The sequence below is a fragment of the Perognathus longimembris genome, chromosome 15, assembly GCF_023159225.1.
Source record: "Perognathus longimembris pacificus isolate PPM17 chromosome 15, ASM2315922v1, whole genome shotgun sequence".
In the NCBI taxonomy this organism is placed as follows: Eukaryota; Metazoa; Chordata; class Mammalia; order Rodentia; family Heteromyidae; genus Perognathus; species Perognathus longimembris.
In genome coordinates, this window is record NC_063175.1 from 58,932,909 (window position 1) to 58,956,079 (window position 23,171).

Consider the following 23,171-nt stretch of genomic DNA (forward strand, 5'->3'; position numbering starts at 1 on the left):
TCCGGGAGAGGGGCCGCGGCGCGGGAGCGGGCCCGGCGCGCCGAGCTCCGCCGCGCAGCCGAGGCGGCCGGCCCGGAGCGCGGGCGGCGCGGCGCCCGAGCGGCCGGGCCGAGACAAAGGCGCGGGGCCGGAGCCCTGCCCGCGGCCGCCCGCTCCGGGAGGGGCCGCCCGGCGGCGGCGGCGGCGGCGGCGGGGGGGGGGAGCGCGGCGCGGGGCGCGGCGGCGCAGACGCCCTATAAAGGGGCGAGCCCGGCGCGCGGGCGGAGACGGCGCCGCGCGGACGCCGCCAAAGTTTGCAGCCTGCGCCTGGCGCTGGGGCGGCCGCAGCGGCCCGCGCGGCTCCCGGGTCCGGCGGCGCCGCACCTGGGCGGCTGGAGAGCGCGGCCGGGCGGGCGCGGAGCGGGGCGCCGAGCGCGGGCGGCGGAGCCCGCGATGTGAGCGGCGCCGGGCGGCGCGCGCCCGGGTCCCAGGCGCCGCGGCCCCTCCTCGCCGGCGCGGCCGCTCCGCTAATCGCCGGCGCGGCCTCATTTGCATAGGCCGCTGGAGGCCGGCCAATCGGCGCGGCCCTGGGTAATGGCCGCGCATTATTCACCAGCCTAATTGCTCAGCCCCATGCGCGGCCCGCGCAGCCGCCGCCGCCGCCCCGCGCCCCGCGCCCGCCCGGCCGCCCCGCGCCCGCCCCGCGCCGTCCCCGCCGGCCGCCCCGCGGAGGCCGCGGCCCCGCGCGGGCCCGGAGCGCCGCTAGCAGCATGTCTCGGCGCAAGCAGGCCAAGCCCCAGCACCTCAGGTCGGACGAGGAACTGCCGCCGCCGGACGGGGCTCCCGAGCACGGTGAGGGCCGGGGCCGCGGGGCGGCCGGGGGGTCGGGGCGCCCTCTCCGGACGGGAAGGGCGGGCGGCGGGGGAGGCCGCGCCGGCCGGGACGGGAGAAAGTTCTCCGGTGCCCGCCAGCAAGTGTCGGCGCCGCGTCCCCAGGACCGCGCGGGTCCCGGTGATCCTCCGGCGCGTGCACAGAGTTTCGGGCCGAGTGAACTTGGCTGCTCTCCTCCGACTCGGGAGCCGCGTGCGGCGGGCGGGCGGGCGGGCGCGGGGACGGCGGGGGCCCTCGCCGCCGGAGGCCGGGGCTGTCGCGCGGGGCGGCGCGGGGACGGAAGGATCCCCCAGGGTTCCTGTCACCTCCTCCACCCGCCGCCCGCCCTCGCTGCGTGCGGAGACCCGGGCCGGGCGCGGCGGCGGCGGCGCCTCCGGGTCGCTCCCGGGAGGACCCCGGCCGGGCCCAGCCGGCGGGGGTCGCGCCCGGGACTCACGCCCCGCCGGGCCAGCGTGGTTCGGACGCCGTGGCCGGTGCCCGGCGGTGCGCGCGGAGACCCCCGGGGTCCCCGCCGCCTCCTGGGCCCCGGCCTGGCCGCCGCGGGTCCCGGCCGAGCGGAGGGGCCGCGGGCCGCGCGGCGCGCCGGCACCGAGCGTCCCCGGGCCTCGCTAATGGCCGCCTCGGGAGAGGGAGCGAGCCGAGCCCGGCGGCTCAAGTTCCCCGCCGGCCTCGTCGCGCTCCGGCGGGCGGGCGGGCGGGCGGGCGGGCGCGCGGCCCGGCGCGAGAGCTCCTTCCGCCGGCGGCGCTCGGGCCGCAACTTCCGAAGCCCCCCGCCGGCGAAAGGGCCGGCGCCGCGCGAGCGAGGAGCCGGCGACGGCCCGGCTCCCCGCCGCCCAACTTGGCCGCCGTGAAGTTTGGGGCACCGGGCATCCGCTCCCTCGTGCGGCGGGCTCCGGCCGGCCGGCGGTGCCCCCGGGGCGCCGGGGAAGGGGGCCGGGGAGGGGCGGCCGCCGGCCACCCGGAGCCCGCCGCCCGCGTGAGGTCAGCGACTCCGCCACCACAACGAGGCCGGCCGGCCAACTTGCGCGCCCGGCCGGCGGAGCGTGGCGCGGCGGCGCGGGCCGCCCCTTCGCCTCCAGAAGTAGGCTGTTGGCAAAAAAATAAAATAAAATAAAAACCAGCGGGAAAGGGGCGAGAGGAGCCGGGGGAGCGGGTCGCCGGGGAGGGGGAGGCGCCGGGCGGCGCGGCGCAGGGGCCCGGGAGCGCCCGGCAGGGGCGGCCGGGGGGAGCCCGCGCGGGGACCCGCGGGGTCCTCCCGGGGCGGCGGCGGCCGAGTCAGCCCAGATTAGAACCGGCGACGGGCTAAAAAGAAACGCTTGCATATGTTGGGTAGATTAAGGACAAAGACTCTTTTTGTCATGGAAATGGATTTTTTTTGGTTTTGTTTACTTCTTCACATAGCATTTCTCACACTTGGTTTGTTTTGTATCGCGCTCAATGACTACATGATCAAATGAATGGATTTATTTCTGCCGAGAGAAAAAGACAGTCCGGCCTTCAAAAGAACGACATCGCATCCCAGCGAGGCGGTGTAAAGCCTCATTCTCGCGGCTCCTGAATAGCCCAAAATCCGCTCTCACAGCCGCCCCCGAATGCAACAATGTCAGTGCGCCGCGGCCTCGGGGAGCCGTCCCCCCCCTCGGAAGCGTGTGCTCCCTCCCGGAGCCTCCGGCGGGGCGCCGCGACCGGGCCCGGGCTCGGCCGGCCGGGGGCGATTTCGGCCCGGGGACGGGAGCGGGGCGGGCCGGGCGCGCACGCCCGCCCGGTGCGGGGCGCACACGCCGCCGGGAAGGCGGGCGCGCGGGGAAAGCCTCCACGAGGTCCGCCTTGGCCGCGTCTGCCCGGCGGCTGCGCGGGTTTCCCGGGAGAGCCTCCACGGCCGGGCCGGGCCTTTTCCACAGACATCCGGAGCCCTCCCAGCCCGGCCAGGAAGAGCCCGCAGACGTTCCCCCGCCTGTTGGGAGGGTAGTTGAGGCAAACTGCTCAGACGATTCTTTCCGATTTAATCGTTCTGAAGCAGATTGTTCGTGGAGCATAAAAGATAGTGCGTTCCCTGTGAATTCAAGGAGTGCTCGCGTGTGTATTGCTCTGAGATAACCAAATCCAGTGGTTTGTGGTGGTGCTGTGGGTTTTTGTTTTGTTTTTTTTTTTTAAGGAAGGAACATGAATGGTTGTGCAAACTAAATTACTCCAACGTGAATCGGACTGCCTCAGAATTTTAATTCTGTTAGATGCAGTGGGAATAAACATGTCATGCATGAAGTTATAAGTGAGCTGAGTTAGTTTACAGTGTTTTAGAAATGAGGTAAATAATTCCTTTGAACCACTTTGGGAGTGACATATTAAAGCAATAGGTCCATCTGCGTGCAGTAAAATTGAAGGCTTTGATAATGCAGAGCAAATGCTAGTTGCAAAAAAAAAATTTAGTATAGTGGAAGGGCAAAGTATCATAGCCATGTTCATTTACAGATTTTTTTAAAAGCCCGTGTTTTTATGACATTTTTCAGGCTTTGGTTTTTAGGCAGACAATGAAAAAAAATGTTCTACAGATACAGTAGCTTTGGTACACTGAAGAAATGAAATGATGTGTCCAGACCTAGAAAATATAGATGATATATGCAAAGCTCCAAAGTTGTCCTTGTGTAAAAATTAAAATCATTGAGGCTTGCACTCCCAGTAGGAGCTCCTCTTTAAAAGTTTTTTCTTATTTACTAGTTATTCCATTCCTATCTTAGAAGTAAATGTGAGGCAGCCTGGGGTTTAGTTAAATCCATGCCACCAATCTTGAACCAGCTGAAGATTTTTTTTTTCCTAAGAAAAACTAATTAAAACTTCCACAGACAGTGCTGCACTTAACTCTCACTAAGAACTTTAAGGGTGTAATGTTGCCATCCTACGCTGCATAAAATGCAATTTAAGAAAGATGTATTTTACTGTCCTTAGGAGGAAAGCACGTATTAAGGAAGAACAAAAGGACATTGTAATTTAAAACAGTTTGCCATCCTGCATTCTGGTTGTTGGCACTAATTGCTTCAAAGTGTTTTTATTTAATGCCAGTGTACAGTATATGGCTATCTTTAAAATCCTTTCAAATGTGGCAAGCCTGTGACCTAAGAATTGACTCGTGGAATTCACAGAGCGTGTTTAAACCCAGGGAGGGAAGGCCACCAGCTCGGTGAAGAGGTCTTTTTTCTTTTCTCTGTATATGCAGAGTTCCCCTCCACCCCCACCCCCAACACATTTACAATTCAGCATACCAAAAGGGACAATACCGAAGCCACTTCTAGCATCCACTGGCAGATTGCTTTCTCTCAAACATGAGAGGTAGAAAGTAAGTCAGCTTAGAAAAGGAAAAGGAGAATTTGAAAACGTTTCTTTAAAAGAATAACACTTTAAAAACTTAACCTGTTTTAACATGCATATTCCAGTGAACCACAAAAAAACATGGGTTTGAGTTACTTGCATCTCACAGTCATGCTACCAGACTTGGAGAATTTTTATGTACAGTGCATTTTTAAACTTTTTAGCAGCAAATGTACAAACCAGTGTTTTTAGGTGTGTGCAGAGTCCATGAAAGGAAAAGGTGAGGAATAGCAGCAGGAATTACTTAGCAACTGATTATTTTTTTGTATCTGAGCTGATCAGTGGCTCGTGTTTCACTTTCAGACTTAAGCTCTACCATTCCTCTCCAGGTGGCCTTCAGAATGTTTTCTTTCATGATTTCTGTTCTCTGGCCTGACCATCAGTTGGGACTTAACATTCTTTCAATGAGACTATTGGTACAAGCTCTTCTTGAACTAAAGACCTTCTTAGTGGCTAGTGGGGTTGTTTGCTACCATCTTTCAATGCAGTAAAATACTTTGAGGAAGCGTGGCTTTTCAATGATGTGATAGCAGAAACTTATTCATTCATTTATGGCTGTTTTATTGGCGTTTCTTTCCCCACCTGAAGTCTCTGCTGGTTTCCAGAATAAGAGAAACCAGCATATCTCACTCAGATAGTCTCTCTCGTGAAGGTGTGAACTAATTGTACTACTGGTGGACTGCTTTGTAATTACAGCTTATGTTAAGTTGCTGTACACTTAAGATGAAGTCAAACATAAAGTCTATGTAACAGTCAAATGCTTTACGTTAGGCTTTTTCTATTTTAAAAATGTCAGACTTCTCTTAAAATGTCAACGTTGATGATTGAAACTGCAGTTTACTATGTGATGGGATTGGCAAGTAGGCAGGCAAGTTGGGCTACAGAAAGTATAGAATATTAATCTTAATAAAAAAAATAATGGATTAGCTGTAGAATATTAGCGCTCAAGAGGATTTGCTTCTTAAAGGAAAAGGTCCTCACGTTTGACATGGGGTCCACCAAAAAGAGCAGATGACCGCAGTATGGGGGCGAGCGTTTCCCCCTGTTCCGGTCTTTCCGGCCCTCCCCTGTCCCCATCCGTTCTGCGAGCCATTGGGAACCAGACCCCTTTGCCTCCTCCGCCCCTGGTGAGGCAGAGAAAGCTTTTTTTATGCGTGTAAAAGGTAGGCTGCGGAGCACTGGCCGGCGTGGGCCGCCCTCCCTGAAGGTGGGCAGTGAGGAGAGCTTTGTCAAGGCTTGCTGACTTAACCTTTGCCTGCTTTGCCCTGCCAGGGGTGGCCACTAGATGTCAAGCTCATAATACAATTAGTGCATCTGTGCTGTTGACCTTGGCAACCGGATTCAGCGCTGTTCTGTTAAGTGTGAACACGGTCTGAGTGTTAACTAGAGACCTTGCAAGTTTGTTCCGCACAGTACAGCTTATCAAATGCCATCTAGTCCAGCACATGTGCTGCCAGTTCTTGGAGGGAGAGAACCCAGCTCCCTTCTGAGGAGCCATTGCATGTGGAGCCATTTCATTCAGCCTGCAGGTGCCCAGGCACTTTGTCCTCATTCAGCAGTACTGCTCCTCGCTCACAGTGGCCCTGGCCAATTCTTTTGTATGCTTTGTACCCATGCAGAATCTCAGGCTTCAGCCGAGGCGCAGGGGCTTTTCCAGGATGGATTTTCTGCTTGTGAGCAAACTTCTGCAGAAATGCACGGGCTCCTGAGGTGACGACAGAGGATGGAAATGATTTAATCCGGGGCCCCTGGGGGAGCGGTTGGGGGTTGCCTTTTTCCTGGATACAGCAGAGCCCGGGCCGCCGTGGGCTCTGGGGCTATGTAGATGTAGGCATTTCTACAGCTAGCTTGCTTTCCTTCCCTCTGCTGATTATTCGTGCCGTGGAATTGAAAATGCGTGTGTGCTGTGTCGACGCGTTTCAGAGGCATGCCATCAAACAGAAGTGAAGTTTTACTTGGGAGTTCTCAAGGACCTTACCTTCTGTATCATTCTAGCCATCTCATCTTAACCAAAAGTGACCGGACAACCTGGTTTCCACTCCCTCACCCCATTTGAACTGTTTTTCTGAGTGTGTTTTTGTCTTGGCCTCTGCTGACACACCGCAGGTTTCCGTTTCTCATTAGGCACAGATAGCGGTGTGAGCGTGTGCTCTGTGCGTGTGAGCACCGCGCAGCAGCTGGTTGCAAGGACAATTGCGTGACTTTGAAGTGTAACAAACGCGGCCTTCCGGTGCCGAGGGGCGGAGAGCCGGAGCCCACGCACGCTTCCCACGGAGGAGCGCGCCCGTCCCACGGCCGAACACGGCCAGCCGGCGCGTGGCGCCTGGGCCACAGGTGGCCGTGACTTCACCCATCTGAGATGCGGGCCACTGCGGGAGTGTGGGTCAGCGCGGGTTTGAGCGTAGCAAGAGTGCCCTCCACCGTTCAGCGCCGTGAGCACACGCGGCTGGGGCTGGGGGAGAAAGGACAGAGGTTTTTTTCTATTGCGCCTGGAATTTCTTCTACATTGTTAAACACAGTGGGGATCGCTATTTGTCTCCCTCTGTGTCGCAGCTTGGGCTCCGTATGTGATAATTCATCTTTCTTTATGGGATTCGGGGCTATCATAAGGAGTTAAAAAGAATTAATTTGCAAGAAAATAAGTGTCTCCTAACAATTTAGGCAAACTTGAAAAAGGCTCACTAGATTTTTAAGGGATGTGAAGGTTAGGAGAAAGTGTGATTTCCTGTACTGAAGACCCATGTGGCATTTTAAAGTTACTCATTAAAGGGGTGAAGTTAACGCGCTTTTTCCTGTGCTAAACCAGTTTAGCCACTCCCTTTGTTAATTGTAGTGAATTAAAAATAGGTTACCAAATTGTAACAGAACAAAGTCCTTCGCAAAATTATACAAGCCCTCTCTCACTACTTGTTCGTAATTGGTGAGCTTATGTACGAGGCGCGGAACTCCTGAAAGGAGAAAATCAAAAGCCTCTTTGAGAACTGCATTTAGAAATTGTTAAAGAAAGCCGCATGTTCAGATATCTTTATATGCCACCACAGACGGTGCTTTCCACATGTGACTTTAAAAGGATCATGGCAGAAGATCAAGCCTGTCTCCTGATACACCGTTCTTTGAGAGATGGTGGGAGGGCGGAACAGGCCGGGAATGAAAGCAGAGAGGCTGCTTGGAATCTCTTAGGGATCTCTTTCATGATGAGCTAGTCAAGCCTAAAGATGGGATATTTCTGTTCAGCACGCAGCTCTATCGGGTGTGGAAAATGGCACTTTGTTGTTGTTGTTGTTGAATGACCGCTGCAGCTTTCCCTGGTGGAGGCGGTGCTCTCTGAAGGGCTCTGGGATTTTCTCCCACCCCGGTGCGAACCAGCAGAGCTCGCCTAACGACACAGAAGCGTGGTGCCGTCAGGAGCCCTGGAAATGGGCAGTACAAATAGCAAGCACTGTGATGGCTGTAAATCAACACAAATCGGCAGTCGGCCTCTTTGGTGCCGGTACGGTGGCGGCACTGTAGGTTTGGCATGTGCCTGGTACCAGTGAGGGGTCAGCTTCCCAGAAGCAGAGAGGAGTGTGGGGCCCTTTGCAAGAAACCTGGAGCCGCTGCTCCTGCCTGCCAGCCAGGAGGGAGGCCAGTGAGAGGCTCAGCCAAATTACGTGGTGAGGTGGTTGGCATTTTTCTTGTCTTCCTAGTACTACCCTTATGTACTATAAAATTCCTGCTCAGTCCCTTGCCTACTTACAGTTTTAAATGGCTTAGCTGGAGAAGCGGCATGCAAAAAAAATAAATTGCTTTGACACTAATGATAATGTTGACAATGCTTGTTTTTTAATTCCCCCCCTTAAAGAAAGAAAAGAAAAGGAAAATTGCATTGGTAATAATTTCTCAAACTTACACTGTCATCCTAGCATTTTGAGAGCTTCTCCCTGACAAGATTGTACCTTGAAATTAAAAATCTGAGCCATATTAAGCCATGGTGTGATAACTTTTACTTTTAGAGCATAATGGCCAGTTCAAAATGCAAGTTTAATTAAAAGATGGTTAAATGCATTTTAAATACATTTGAGCCTGACACAGTATTGGCTTAAACTAAGATGGCAGGATGGAGGGGCTATAGCAGTGATAGGACAATAGGTTTTCTTGTTATGGAAAACACTGAAATAAATAATTCCCAGTTAGGTGCCATACTTTATGCCTTTCGTGATTAAAATATGAACCGTGGAAGCAAGTGACACAGATTTCCTTTCTTCCTCTAGCATGCATCCGGGCCAGCACTTAGGGTCTGTCCTGTCAGCATTCCCTGCTCCCTTCATGGTGTCCCCAGTCAGGTAAAGTCCTCACTCCCTAACATCCAGAACACAGACAGTTCAATTCCACATTGGAAATAGTCGCCTTCTACTTATAGTCTTGGTCATCACAGCTATATTAAGAAATACTTGCTTAGCTGTAGCTTTGTGGAATGCTAATCACTTTCAAATTTTGATCACACATTGCCCTACAAGCATGTGAAAATAACAATGGAGGTCATTGTGATATTGGCATTTTAGTACCAAGCCTAGTGGAAATTAGAAGTGGCGATTCTCATTTAATAAGACACATGAATTGGAGATTTTTTTCTTCCCTTTACTAGCTGTAGTTCTTAAGATAATAGTTTAGTCAGAAAAAGAATTTATGATGAATCTTTTCTTATAATACATTTTTACTTATTTTCATTTCCTTCAGTTCATTAACATAATGAATTGTTAACAGGTCCAAATGGCCAGAATGCCATTTTTCATAATTGTGCAATTTTTGAAGGACTATAGATGGATGATGACTGTACTTTGAGAAGCATGTCTTCATCATGTTGAGGTTGTCATTAAAACTGCACTAAACAAAATGGCATTATTTGACAGAAAGTGCTTCAGTACTCTGTACACAGTTTCCACAGTTAAGAAGCAGTTGTAATTTAGCATCCTTCCAGTGGGAAAAATGGAAATTACCAAAGGAGGGGAGCTCACCCAGATTTCCATGCATCTAGAAGTGAGCCCTAGAAATACCTAACACATTAAAAAAAAAAAAGTCTTAATGGAGATTTGAAAATGCAAATCTTTTAAGGTAAACAGATTTGTTTGGGTCAAGACCTTTGAGAAAAGCATGAGATCTTTGTGTAAAACAAAATGTCTCTCTGTGTCACATGTTTGTTACAAAGAAAATCTGGGGAATGTTCATTTGTAAAGAGAATTGCTTACAGTTATACATAAATTAATTCAACCCCAAACTCACTTTTAGTGATACAGAAGTCAGGGAAACTTTTAAGCATTTTCTCAGGGAATTGTCCCTAATACATGTTTCAAATAAAGGAAAAGAGTTCTTTAATAAGCTTTTACAAATGCTTTGATATTGCAAAATTTAAAGTTTATAAACCATGTGAATGATTTAGCACATTGTATGAGCTGTACATTTTCCTTCCTTTAAAGAGTTACCTGCAGAAAAACTTTCAAGGAATAGCAATTTTTTAACTTGAGATTTCATTTTTAAAAAGGATTAAAAGTAGTTTTCTATTATAGCTTTAAAATATTGGAAATCAACATTTTTAAGTGCTCATTGTTATTTCTGTGTAAGTATTTGATTGATGAAAATGAGCTTTTTAAATGCCCATCTAGATTTTTATTTTAATATGTGACTATGAAGAACATTCCACTATTAAAGAAATTTTAAAACAAGTTCTTAGCGTTTTTGCAAAACAATAGAATTTCAAGTATGTCTGTTGTTTTTGTTTCAAGCATTAAGAAATTTTTATTTAAAGATTTTAGGCCTTTTTTCTTCCTGCTCCCTAACCTCCTTAGCAGGTTTGCAATTAGAGTTTGCATATATTGAGCAAAGTTGAGTAGAGAATATTTGTTTTGCTAATGCGCCTACCTGCTGTATAAATCAGCTGTGTCTTTGCTCCCAGCTACCCTCAACCTCATTACATACCTATTACATTCCTTCCTCTGCGCTGTAATGAGACTTCTCCCCAGCCTGATCTTCGCACTGAATTTAGTTTTAGTTTAAAAGTCTACGGCTTTATGGGCTGGCCGGCTCTAACTTCTTTTCCTCTTCAAATGGCTTAGCCAGTTAAGAAGATGCTAATTGAATGCTGCTAATAATTTTTTAAAGGCATGTATAAATTACCTGGAAATAATGGCCTCATGGAGAGCAGACCAGTGTCAAAATTTTTCTTTTTAATTCTGTTTTCCAGGAGACTAGCAATTGGCTTTCATGGGACAATTTTTTACATCATATTATCCTACTGAACTCAGTGCTCAATTATTTTTTTTCCCCAAAGTCTGAAAGGAGAAATCGGAATCATTATTATTATTTGTGGGGTTGTTTGGGGTTTTGTTTTGTTTTGGTTTTGGTTTTTTAGCAGAGTGAGAACAGCAGACCTTTTCTGGGACTCAGCCTGGAGGAGTTTTGTTCTGGCATTCACGTTTGCATGTTTAACAAAGGGCTGTCTTGCTGCTGTCATTTGCTCCATGTGGACTGACCGGTTGCTGTCACCGTCTGCAAGCTGACAGAGAGCAGCTTAGAGTCAGGAGCACCCACGGCTGGTACCGAGAGCCAGGCAGCCGCTGGCATCCCTCCTCACCCCAGCCACCCCAAAAGTGGGAGCCGGCATTGTCCCTGGGTGTCAGTGGCTGGTTCCTGCACAGCTATTTATTTGATCAGGTGTGAATTAGAGTTGTTCATTAAACACGGTTGTTATTCGGCACAAGAGGGTAAGGGGAGACAGAGGAAGTGGCTGCCTACAACAGTAATTAAACATGTGTAACCAATTAGAGGGTTTCCCACTATGGCACAAGCATATAATTTGCTAAGTCTTTCTATGAGAATAGATGAAAATAGGTACAAAAAGTGTGTCTGACTACAGCATTCTCATGTTAAACATGTCAACATAAATGAACTTTAAATATATAATTCCTAGTTTGTTAACAATCCGCTGAACTCTATTGGCTAATCACAATAACATGTAATTTCTGTTCATTTTGCCAAGAAATATTGTATCTGGCAGAGCCAATTCATTATATTAAGCATGATCCATTTTAGGCCGGGCCCGCGTGGATATCACCTGGCGGCCCTGGCTGTGGAGGCCGGCGCCTCGGGCCGGGCCTGCCCGGGAGGGAGGGAAGCAAGCGCCGGCCGCCCGCTCGCCCTGCACTCGGGGATCCCGGAGATGGTTTGTGCGAACAGAAGTGTAAGAAGTGCGTGTGCCTGCCCTGTTGCGCTCACGGAGGAGAGTGTCCGGCGGGGACTTCCCGTTCCTGGGAAGGGGCCGGTGTGTGTGCGTGCGCGCGTGTGCGCCCGGCCCCGTGCACACCTGCCCCCCGTGCACACCTACCCCGTGCACACCTACCCCGTGCACACCTACCCCGTGCACACCTGCCCTCGTGCGCCCTGCCTCGTGCACACCTACCCCGTGCACACCTGCGCCCCGTGCGCCCTACCCCGTGCACACCTGCCCCCGTGCACACCTACCCTCGTGCGCCCTGCCTCGTGCACACCTACCCCGTGCACACCTACCCCGTGCACACCTACCCCGTGCACACCTGCCCCCGTGCACACCTGCGCCCCGTGCACACCTACCCCCGTGCACACCTGCCCGCGTATGCCCTGCCCCGTGCACACCTGCCCCCCGTGCACACCTACCCCATGCACACCTACCCCCGTGCACACCTGCCCCCCGTGCGCCCTACCCCGTGCACACCTGCCCCCGTGCGCCCTGCCTCATGCACACCTGCCCCATGTGCCCTGCCTCGTGCACACCTGCCCCCCGTGCACACCTACCCCCGTGCGCCCTACCCCGTGCACACCTGCCCCCGTGCGCCCTGCCTCGTGCACACCTACCCCCCGTGCACACCTGCCTGGTGCACACCTGCCCCGTGCGCCCTGCCTCGTGCACACCTGCCCCCGTGCGCCCTGCCTCGTGCACACCTGCCCCCCGTGCACACCTGCCTGGTGCACACCTGCCCCGTGCGCCCTGCCTCGTGCACACCTCCCCTCCGTGCACACCTGCCCCGTGCGCCCTGCCTCGTGCACACCTGCCCCCTGTGCACACCTGCCCCGTGCGCCCTGCCTCGTGCACACCTCCCCTCCGTGCACACCTGCCCCCCGCCCCCCCCGTGCACACCTGCCCCGTGCGCCCTGCCCCGTGCACACCTGCCCCCCGTGCACACCTGCCCCCCGTGCACACCTGCCCGCGGGGAGGGCGGGCCGCAGGTCAGGTGTGCCGGGTTCCGTGGGCCGGCGGCGGCCGCCCTCGTGGTGCCGGGAAGGGGGGCGCCCGGCGGCAGAGGGGCGCCCTAATGAGCCCGTCGAAGGCCGGCTTTGTGCCCGACAGACAGGCCGGCCGCGGGCCGCGCGCGGCTATTGGAAATCAATGCCGTCTATGGAATTTCATTAGGAAGCGGCGTCCACAATGGATAGCGCCTCATAATTTGATGGATGGCGCTAAGAAAATGATTAGCCGGCCGCGGAGGCCGCGCGGCGCGCGCCGGGGCGCCGGGGACGCGGGAGTGGGGTAATTTGTACAAAATAAAAAGTATCGATCCTCCCCGGCGCGGGCGGCGCGCTGACGCTCTCTCTCCCCCCCCCAGGCGGCCCCGGGGACGGCGCGGAGGACGGCGACAGCGGCCACGACAGCCGCAGCGGCGGCGAGGACACCAGCGTCTGCGAGCGGTGCTGCGCCGAGTTCTTCCGCTGGACCGACCTCCTGCGCCACAAGCGGAGCTGCACCCCCCACCCGCTGGTGCTGATCGTGCACGAGGATGAGCCGGCCCCGCCCGCCGAGGACTTTCCAGAACCTTCCCCCGCCAGCCCGCCGCCGCCGCCCCCGCCGCCGCCGCCGCCATTGCGCGAGGGCGAGGGCGGCGAGCGCGCGGGCGCCGAGGGCGAGCGCGCGGGCGCCGAGGGCGAGGCCGCGGAGGCCGGCGGCGAGGGGCGGGCCCCGGCGCCCGCGGCGGCCGAGCCCATGGACGTGGCGGCCCCCGCGGACCCGGGCCCGCCCGCGCCCGCCGCCCCCGAGCCCGCGCCCGCCGCCTTCGGCGTGCCCAGCACCAACGTGACGCTGGAGACGCTGCTGGGCACCAAGGTGGCCGTGGCGCAGTTCTCGCAGGGGGCGCGCGCGGGGGCCGCGGCGGGCGCGGCGGGCGCCGTGGCCCTCCCCGCCATCCTGGAGCAGCTCGTGGCCCTGCAGCAGCAGCAGATCCACCAGCTGCAGCTCATCGAGCAGATCCGCAGCCAGGTGGCCCTCATGAGCCGCCCGCCCGCGCGCGCCCCGCCGCACCCCCACGCGCCCGGGCCCGCGCCGGCGCCGCTCCCGGGCCCGGCCCCGCACCCGGCCCTGCAGCTGTCCGCGCCCGGGGCCGGCGCCGCCCCCGCGGGCTCGGGCCCCGCCGCCCCACCGGCGGCCTTCGAGGGCCCCCCGGCCCTGCTGCAGCCGGGCTCGGGCCCCGGCGGCCCGGCCGAGCCCGGGGCCCCGGCGGCCTCCGGGGCGGGCCCGGGCTCCGGAGCCGCGGCCTCCGTGTCCGGCGCGGCGGGCAGCGCGTCCCAGCCGCAGAGCGCGTCCACGTCTCCGGCCCTGGCCACCGGGCCGCCCCCGGGCTCGGGCCCCGGCCTGCCAAACCCCCTGCTACCTCAGACCTCGGCCAGCAGCAGCGTCATCTTCCCCAACCCGCTGGTGAGCATCGCCGCCACGGCCAACGCGCTAGACCCCCTGTCGGCCCTCATGAAGCACCGCAAGGGCAAGCCCCCCAACGTGTCGGTGTTCGAGCCCAAGGCCAGCGCCGAGGACCCCTTCTTCAAGCACAAGTGCAGGTTCTGTGCCAAGGTCTTTGGCAGCGACAGCGCGCTGCAGATCCACCTGCGCTCGCACACCGGGGAACGGCCCTTCAAGTGCAACATCTGCGGGAACCGCTTCTCCACCAAAGGCAACCTGAAGGTGCACTTCCAGAGGCACAAGGAGAAGTACCCCCACATCCAGATGAACCCCTACCCCGTCCCCGAGTACCTGGACAACGTGCCCACCTGCTCGGGGATCCCCTACGGCATGTCGCTGCCCCCGGAGAAGCCGGTGACCACCTGGCTGGACAGCAAGCCCGTGCTGCCCACGGCGCCCACCTCCGTGGCGCTGCAGCTGCCGCCCAGCATCGCGGGCAACCACGGCTACACCGACTCCCCCAGCGTCACCCCTGCCAGCCGCTCCCCGCAGAGGCCCTCTCCGGCGTCCAGCGACTGCATGTCCCCGGGCCTCGGCCAGGGGGAGCCCGGCCTGGCCGGGGCCTCCGAGTCCCCGCAGCCACTCCTCAGTGGGCCCGCCCTGACGAAAACCGAGCCGGTCAGCCTGCCTTGTGCCAGCGCCAGGACCGGGGAGGCCCCCGTGGCGGCCGGGCAGGTGGGCGGGCTGCCCACGTCCTCGGCCACCACCATCACCGACAGCGCCTCCACGAGCCTGGGTAGCCCCGGTCTTCCCGCCGCCGTCTCTGACCAGTTCAAGGCCCAGTTCCCCTTCGGCGGGCTGCTGGACTCTATGCAGACGTCGGAGACCTCCAAGCTGCAGCAGCTGGTGGAGAACATCGACAAGAAGATGACCGACCCCAACCAGTGCGTCATCTGCCACCGCGTGCTGAGCTGCCAGAGCGCGCTGAAGATGCACTACCGGACGCACACGGGCGAGCGGCCCTTCAAGTGCAAGATCTGCGGCCGCGCCTTCACCACCAAAGGCAACCTGAAGACCCACTTCGGGGTCCACCGCGCCAAGCCGCCCCTGCGCGTGCAGCACTCCTGCCCCATCTGCCAGAAGAAGTTCACCAACGCCGTGGTCCTGCAGCAGCACATCCGCATGCACATGGGCGGCCAGATCCCCAACACGCCCCTGCCCGACAGCTTCCAGGACGCCATGGACGCCGAGCTGCCCTTCGACGACAAGAACGCGGAGACCCTGAGCAGCTTCGACGACGACCTGGACGACAACTCCATGGAGGAGGACGCGGAGCCGAAGGACACGGCCAGCGACTCGTCCAAACCGCTCCTCTCCTACGCGGGGTCCTGCCCGCCCTCCCCGCCCTCGGTCATCTCCAGCATCGCCGCCCTGGAGAACCAGATGAAGATGATTGACGCGGTCATGACCTGCCCGCAGCTGACCGGCTTGAAGTCCGTGGAGAACGGGTCCGGGGACAGCGACCGCCTGAGCAACGACTCCTCGTCCGCCGTGGGAGACCTGGAGAGCAGGAGCGCGGGCAGCCCCGCGCTGTCGGAGTCCTCGTCCTCGCAGGCGCCGTCGCCCACCCACAGTCACGGGGAGAGCTTCCGTTCCAAGTCCCCGGGCCTCGGCGCCCAGGAGGAGCCCCGGGAGATTCCCCTCAAGACAGAGAGGCCCGACAGCCCGGCCCCCGGCCCCGGAAATGGAGGCGCCCTGGACCTGACGGCGGGCCCCCCCGGCCGGCCCGCCATCAAGGAGGAGACCCCCTTCAGCCTGCTGTTCCTGAACCGAGAGCGGGGTAAGTGTGCGAGCACTGTGTGTGGTGTCTGTGGCAAGCCCTTTGCTTGCAAGAGCGCGCTGGAAATCCACCACCGCAGCCATACCAAGGAACGGCCGTTTGTCTGTACGCTCTGCAGGCGGGGCTGTTCCACTATGGGTAATTTAAAGCAACACTTGCTGACGCACAGATTGAAAGAGCTGCCTTCTCAGGTGTTTGACCCCAACTTTACTCTAGGTCCCAGCCACAGCACCCCTGGCCTGGTCGCCAGTCCCGCACCCACCATGATCAAAATGGAGGTGAACGGTCACAGCAAGGCCGCGGCCCTGGGCGAGGGCCCGCCCCTGCCGGCCGGAGTCCAGCTCCCCACAGGGCCCCAGGCCGTGATGAGCCCTGGCCTGGCACCCATGCTGGCACCACCGCCACGCCGGACCCCCAAGCAGCACAACTGCCAGTCGTGTGGGAAAACCTTCTCCTCGGCCAGCGCCCTGCAGATCCACGAGCGCACCCACACCGGGGAGAAGCCCTTCGGCTGCACCATCTGCGGCAGGGCCTTCACCACCAAGGGCAACCTCAAGGTAAGAGGCCTCGGGCTCCGCTCGCCCGGGTGGTCGCAGAGGCCGATGTGGCCGTCCGCCAGGCCCCGGGGGACGCCCGGGTCACGGGTGGAGAGGCTGCGTGCCTGCGGTGGGATGAGGGGCAGGTCACGCGCGTGCGCTTCACAGGTGTCTCGTATATGCACGGCTGTGCCCGCGTGCTCACCCGGTACCCGTGGGGAGGGGAACGGGGCTGGGCTGCTCCCCTCCTCTGACGGCCCCACTCCTGCTGGGCCCTAGGGTGATGGCTGCCCCACGCTTTGCAGCAAGTGGTCAGCTTGGCCTTAAAACGCTCCCAAGTCACACGAGCAGCACGGAGATGGGGCTTGCTCTGTGACTTCTGGAATGTTCCATGGCCCATGTGGCTGCTGAGAGGCCCCGCGGGTGGGTGGAAAGCTTCTGAGCACTCTGCGGCCTGGAGAAAAGCAGACAACAGGCGTGTGCGTCCCCGTAAGACCACGGCGGCGCCGTCCGCCTCTGGAGGTGACCACGGCCCGCGCCGCTGACCGCCAGCCACACTGTGCCTACACGCTCTGGGCTCCGTCCTCCGTTCAAACGAGGACCTGCAGGGACTGCCCGTCTGGGCCCCAGCAAACCCCCAGGGACAGCCCAAGGTCCATTCCCGCGGCTGTGCGCTGGGCAGGTGCGGGCGGGACGAAAGCCGCTTGCGGGCCGTGCTGCTGCAGGAGGCCCCGGGCGTTTCAGAATTAAAGCTTCCTTATGTGAGAGAGCAAGAGAAGAGAGACGCATAGTCAGACAGTTCTAGCTCCAGGTGCTGTCAGAGGGAGGAGGAGGTGATCAAACAGTGGACGGGGCTTCTCATTCTTGAAGCTCTAGAAGGTTCTCTGGTGGCTGTCTGGGATGTGCACTTGCGGGAAGCATGCCTTATCGGGTTTGTTAACTGAAAGGACGCAGTCATTAACTCCCCGGACGGCTTTCGGGGCGACTTCGCGAAGCGGGCCGTCTGGAGTGCTCGGGAAGGCTGGCCTGCGTGTCTTGGGTCCCGGCAGTCACGGTGACTGCTAGGACAGCAGCCGCGGGCAGGGCGCCCCCGGGGGCTCCGGCTCGCTCGCCTGAGGCCCGTCCCTCCGTGTCTCCCGCAGGTGCACATGGGGACGCACATGTGGAATAACGCGCCCGCCCGGCGTGGGCGCCGCCTGTCTGTGGACAACCCCATGGCCCTCCTGGGCGGCGACGCCCTCAAGTTCTCCGAGATGCTGCAGAAGGACCTGGCTGCCCGGGCGATGAACGTGGACCCCAGCTTCTGGAACCAGTATGCCGCAGCCATCACGAACGGGCTGGCCATGAAGAACAACGAGATTTCCGTCATCCAGAACGGAGGCGTGCCCCAGCTCCCAGTAAGTCTAGGCGGAGGCGCCATCCCCCCCCTGGGCGCCATGGCGGGCGCGGTGGACAAGGTGCGCACGGGCGGCAGCCCGCCCGTTGTCAGCTTGGACAAAGCGAGCTCTGAGACGGGAGCCAGCCGGCCCTTCACCAGGTTCATTGAGGACAGCAAGGAGATTGGCATAAACTAGCCGCCCGCACCGGGACCCTGTCTGTCCGCTCTGCCCGGCGTCCGCTCTGCCCTGCGTCCGCGTGCTGCAGTTGGAGCGTCAGGCTTTGGACCCTTTATGCCTAGATTCTCGTTAAAATTTTGCTCGTGGCAGAGGGCGCTTTGGCGGTGTCGCTGCCAAAAGGTGGTCTGGCCGGCCGTCGCACGCTCCGCTCGGCAGGGGCTCCGACTGTTCCTAAGAACTCCACAGCCTTCTCTAAAGTCCCAGTCGGGAACAGTGCTCGGAACACTGCCTTAGGAACAGAAAGGTCTCAGACCTAGCTACCTTGTTACCCCTGGAGAGAGGGCCCTGCCCCCGAGGAGCCCTGGCAAGCCCCATCCCACAGATCTATTCCGATTAGGTAGGAACTCGAACTGTGTTTTAGGAACTCTTCGTCTCAAAGGAGTGGTTGGGTGTTACCACTGCTGTGTATTACGACCACCGTGTCTTGTCGGTAGTATTTATAATGTTAAGATAATGCGGGTAACAGACAATAAAATAGCCCAACTTCAAATGAAGCTTTTGTACTGCAGAATACATCTGGCTATGTGATTTTTTTTTTTAAGCAAGATTTGTTTTTACTATAAATACAAGGATTATTCCAGTGCAGGCAGAATTGTGACGCTCTATGGGAAAGATCGCATGCTTCTCGTGTGCAAGTACCTGTCAGTAACAAGCCTTTCCTTTCTTCTTTTCTTTTTTTTAATTTAAGTGTTTGTAGCTGCTATGTGAACAGTTTTTTCCTGGTTTGGTCTGTAGCCAGCAGTTGATTAGGGAATGAGTTACACACAAACATCACCATCTCTATTCACAGCATTATAAACAGTTGTGAGTAAATACTTCACATTATCAAAGCTGTACAATAAAAGGGTAATGTTTGTATAATGTGGTTGCAAACTCTTAATTTATACAATTGCACTTTTAGTATTTTGTATTAGGGAGGTTTGTCTATAATTTGAAAATTTAAAAAGATGTAAAGTATTTTATAAATAGTACTTCGGTTTAAGGAAGATGGGGACACGATCCTGTTATGATTTATTGTTTTGTCTTAAGGTAGACAACATGAGAAATCTATGCTCCTTAGGCAGCAAAGCCACCAAGACTTGTCAGCAGTGCCTCAGTAAAATAAGGCCTGCCATTTCTTAAATTAACATGATTTATTTAACTTTTCTACAAAGCTCATTTAAGAACTGTGACTACCCTAGTGAAACTTTGACAGATCCTACGACTGTGACCCCAGGCCAGGAAATAACCAGGAGAGCGTTGTGTAGGTGCGGTCCGCCATGGGCCTCCATCTCCTCCACACACACAAGAGCTGACTGCCTGCGGTGCCCGGGTCCCGGTAAATGAGAGCAAAAGCAAGTGTCTGGCAGCATTATCCGTCCTCACTTAGAACTTCTCACGGTCTGTGGTCTTCTGAAAATCACACAAAGCACAATGTCCTCTGATTATTGAAAATCCAATCTTTCACTGATGACTGTCTAAAGCAAGGAGCCGGGAGGCGGGCCTGAATCAAAACTTGAACGTCAGTGTTGTGTGTACTACCTCATTTTGTGCGTCGGAAGCATGCTGGGAGCTGACGTGATGAACTTCAAACCACAGAATTGCCCCGAGAGAGACTGTAGGTAGCTGGGTAACGGTGCGAGGGGCTGTCTGCTCCTGAAGACCGAATCAGACAGTGAGTCTTCTCATAGGAAACAGAAAAACAGAACAGTCTTCTAACACAACCACCGCAACACTGCTGTGGGAAGGAAAATGGGCTGCTTCTGCCGGCTCGTGGCGGAGCCGAGTCTCGAAGGCTCGTTAGCTGTTGGTTTCTTTGACGTGGACCTGGAACTCTAGGGCTGTTTCTCACCTGGGCAGGGTGGCAGCCGGGCCAGCTCTGTGCCGACTGGTTGGATTTCAGTGTCGGGGAAGGGAACGCAAGGTGGCTAATGTGACTGTGCTCCAGCAGTTGAATGTTTTGTTATTTATGTCCTTTTGGTGTGATTTCTTTGGGGGTGGGGGGTGGTATTTAGTACCATGTTAGTGTCCTTCCTTCTCCCAAAAGGATATGTATATAACGGAAGAAAAGAGAAATGTAAAGTGTAATAAATAAGATGGCTCATGAAGTCCATGGAGACCCGCCCCTCCCGGCGTTCAGGCAGGCTCGTCCTTCTGCGTGGTGAAGAGACACTATTTTTATACGGTAGTACCATGTAGGGCGAGGGCCGTCCTGGGAGACGGGGGTGGTTACCTAGATCCAATATTTTTTATGATAAATCTTGTTGCTTGACACATCTGCTGACTGAAATGGATGTCCTAGTCTAGGGTACTATTTTTGTCACCTGGAACTGAATAAAATGCAGGATGTAATATGATTTCTGAATTGCGTTCCTTGATTCTTCTGACGGAGAAGTGGCATTGGAGGCGCTGGTCACCGTCAGTGGCTGTGTGTCTGTGGTATTTCTTGACAGGATCGGCAGCCTGGAGAGAAGCGGATATCTAAGAGTAGGTTGCTCGGCCTTGGTTTTGGTTTATTGATTTATCTTCTGTGGTGCTGGGGATGAGCCCGGGGCCCCAAGCAGGCCAGGCCAGGGCACTGCGGCTGAGCTTCCCCCCCTCCCCCCGTTCCATTTGGGTGTTCTTTTTTGGTGGTTGTTGCTTTTTGCTTCCTCTCCCCCCCCCCCAGAAAAAAGTGCATTCTCTTAATTGTGAATTTTTTTTAAATCTATCATGGAAGAAGATACAGTAGGCAATTTAGGAGTTGTCCTCTCTCCGCGTCCCCCCCCCCCCAGAGCCTTGGTGGTGTCAGGAGATGCACCTCGGAACCCCACATCAGCATGTTCAGGTCACTCGCACAAACAGATGTGCGTCATTTCTTGCTCTGGGAAGGAGCAGGAGCAGGAACGCGCTCAGGACCCGCCCCCGCTGCCGGAGACGTGCGGGCCCGCCCGCAGCTCCCTCCAAATGGAGGACGTCCTTTATTTTAAAGGAAGCTTTATCTCACAGGAACACTGGGAGACATAACTTTAAATAATTAACAGCTCCTGGGTTTTATGATATATAACCCTTTCTTTAAAAAACCAATCTTTAACTACCGATATCTAGAAGTCGCCATGATTTTTATCTGGAAGGCACTGGGCAAGGTTTTAGGAACGATAAAGGCACTAACCGTGAAGCTAGCTGGACCAGCCAAGCCTGAGCAGGGTCCATAGCCTTAGAAATTAAACCGTGCCGGCTTCGTTGCTAGAGTAGAATGATCTAATATAAGCTCACTCAATCAGATAGTAAACTCAATTAAAAAAAAAAAAGAAAATAGCAAAGATTCCACAGCCATTTAGAATAATTACTGTAAGTGAAAATGCAGGAGGAATGAGATTTATTCCTTCCATTTCAAAACTGTTCAAACATACAACAGGAGGTGTTTGGGACTAACAAGCACGAGCGTCTGCCTCGCACACCGGCCCCACCACTTCAACTGAGTGTCAGGAATCACAACTCGCAAGAACCTCAAAAAGTTACCCACATGCATTTCTATTAAGCTCATGACAGGAACCGTTCACATTTACAGCTAATTAATAGCAGTGCTAAAGGGCTAGGCAGCAATTGTTTCAAACTCTGCTATGTAATTGCATCTCCGTGGAAGCATGGGGCCCGGGTCCCACCTGCTTCTTCCTTCTTCACTTGGTGTTTGGCAGACAGTGCCCAGTCCCCACTCTGTTTTACAAGCTGCCGCGGGCACGGGGGCATATATCACTGGGCTGCGTGTGCTTCCAGCCGAACCAACTGGAAGGCACTGTGTGTTCGCTGCCTGATGCCAGAAGTCCAAACCTTCATTTCTCCCTCCTAGTGCACACTCGAGGCAGGCGGGGCGACGATGCTGCCGACCTCGGTTCCCGGCCCGGCCTGGCCTCACCACGTATCTCATCCTGCAGCCCCAACCACAGCTTCGTGTGATACACGCGCGCAGTTGCTAATGACCAGCGCCAGGATGGGGAGCAAGCACTTGTGTATTCCTTTGCAAAGATTTTTTTTAACCACTCAGTGCTTCGTTGAAAAAGAACATGGAAAAGTTTCTATCCCCAGGTCCTTTGGTGATTTTTGGCAGTGTTCACATTTGATGCACAAAGTATTTTATATGATGGCAGAGGGAAAAAAATTCTCCCCTTCCTTGTCACTTAAAAAGGAAACACTGGTATTTGTTCTCGGCTTTCTTTACAAATGGGAAGCCTGAAAATGAAATCAGAGACATATTCCATCCTTGCTGTACCCAGTCGGAGCCTGTGGCGTCAGGTTACGTGTGCTCTTCCCACGGGGCGCCGTCCTCCTCTCTCCAGTCCCGTCCTCGTCTCTAACAAGGGGCAGGGTTGACGGTACGCAGCTCTGCCACTAGCGCCTCCTTCCACCCCTAGCAGAGTCACTGTCCATACTTAGAATATAAACAAGACTTTTCCATATGAAAAAGCTACTATAAAAGACTGCTAAAGAACTGTGGAATCATTTTGGGACCATGAAAAATGTGTTTGTATCCTTGATTTTTTTTAAATTGAACTTATTGATGCTTTTCAAAAAAATGCAGCTATACTGAAGGTAAAATAAACTCGAGCTCTGTGACCATTATGCCCACTGTATTTTCTATTAGAAAGATTTTTTTTTAAGACTTGATTTTTCTGTGTATTGTACAGATGGCACACCCGGCACCCCATAAAGATGACACACGTGTCCTGAGAGCAAGCACCGAAAGCAATGGTCATTTCACACTGTTTTTGTGTAAAATGTTAGAGAACCCACCCTGCTGTCCCTGGTGTGGCGGGCCTGATTTCTAAGCCTGTCTGCATTGTGTGGTTTCTCTGGAAACACTGGGTTGTGCCGTTCTTGCAGTCTGCCTCTTGTGTTGGCCTGCTCAGAGTTCACCGGGGTGTGATCTGGAGAGAAGATCGTCGGGAAGGTGGAGACACCAGCGGAGGGTGGTCACCAGGGTGGGCGGGGCTGTTCCCGAGCTGTCACTGGAAATGGAGAACTGGGTCATTTCGTGAAGTGGGAAATGGAGGACCCTGGTTATCAGTATGAATTGTTCACTGTGTACAACTCCATCATGGAATACATGCTTGATTGCAGTAGTTCCCAATGTGATTATTCGTGAACTTGAGATTCTGTCTCCCACCCACACTTTCTAAGTTGGTGTGACACACGTGTTTTGAAATTCTAGAATGAACTGTAAACTAGAATTTTCTCAGAGAACTGTGAGTCATCTCCTTCACTCTGTGTCCCCGGTATTTTTAGCTCTCACTGATTCCATCTGTTTGTGTTCCTCC

General features: G+C 55.5%; 1 protein-coding gene across 1 annotated transcript; it reads left to right on the plus strand.

The window, feature by feature from the left end:
* Positions 1-449: 449 nt before the first annotated feature.
* On the plus strand, positions 450-20,357 carry Sall3 (spalt like transcription factor 3). Its single transcript, XM_048363366.1, has 3 exons — positions 450-831; positions 12,846-16,303; positions 17,425-20,357. The coding sequence occupies exons 1-3, from the start codon at positions 750-752 to the stop codon at positions 17,854-17,856; spliced, it is 3,972 nt and encodes a 1,323-aa protein (XP_048219323.1). The 5' UTR covers positions 450-749; the 3' UTR covers positions 17,857-20,357.
* The last annotated feature ends 2,814 nt before the right edge of the window (positions 20,358-23,171 follow it).

What these genes read in the sequence shown, in the direction of transcription:
- Sall3 (XM_048363366.1), top strand. Translation starts at nt 750, where the DNA reads ATGTCTCGGCGCAAGCAGGCCAAGCCCCAGCACCTCAGGTCGGACGAG. An exon ending in GGACGGGGCTCCCGAGCACG is followed by an intron (nt 832 to 12,845) that starts GTGAGGGCCGGG and finishes TCCCCCCCCCAG; the next exon opens with GCGGCCCCGGGGACGGCGCG. An exon ending in CCACCAAGGGCAACCTCAAG is followed by an intron (nt 16,304 to 17,424) that starts GTAAGAGGCCTC and finishes TGTCTCCCGCAG; the next exon opens with GTGCACATGGGGACGCACAT.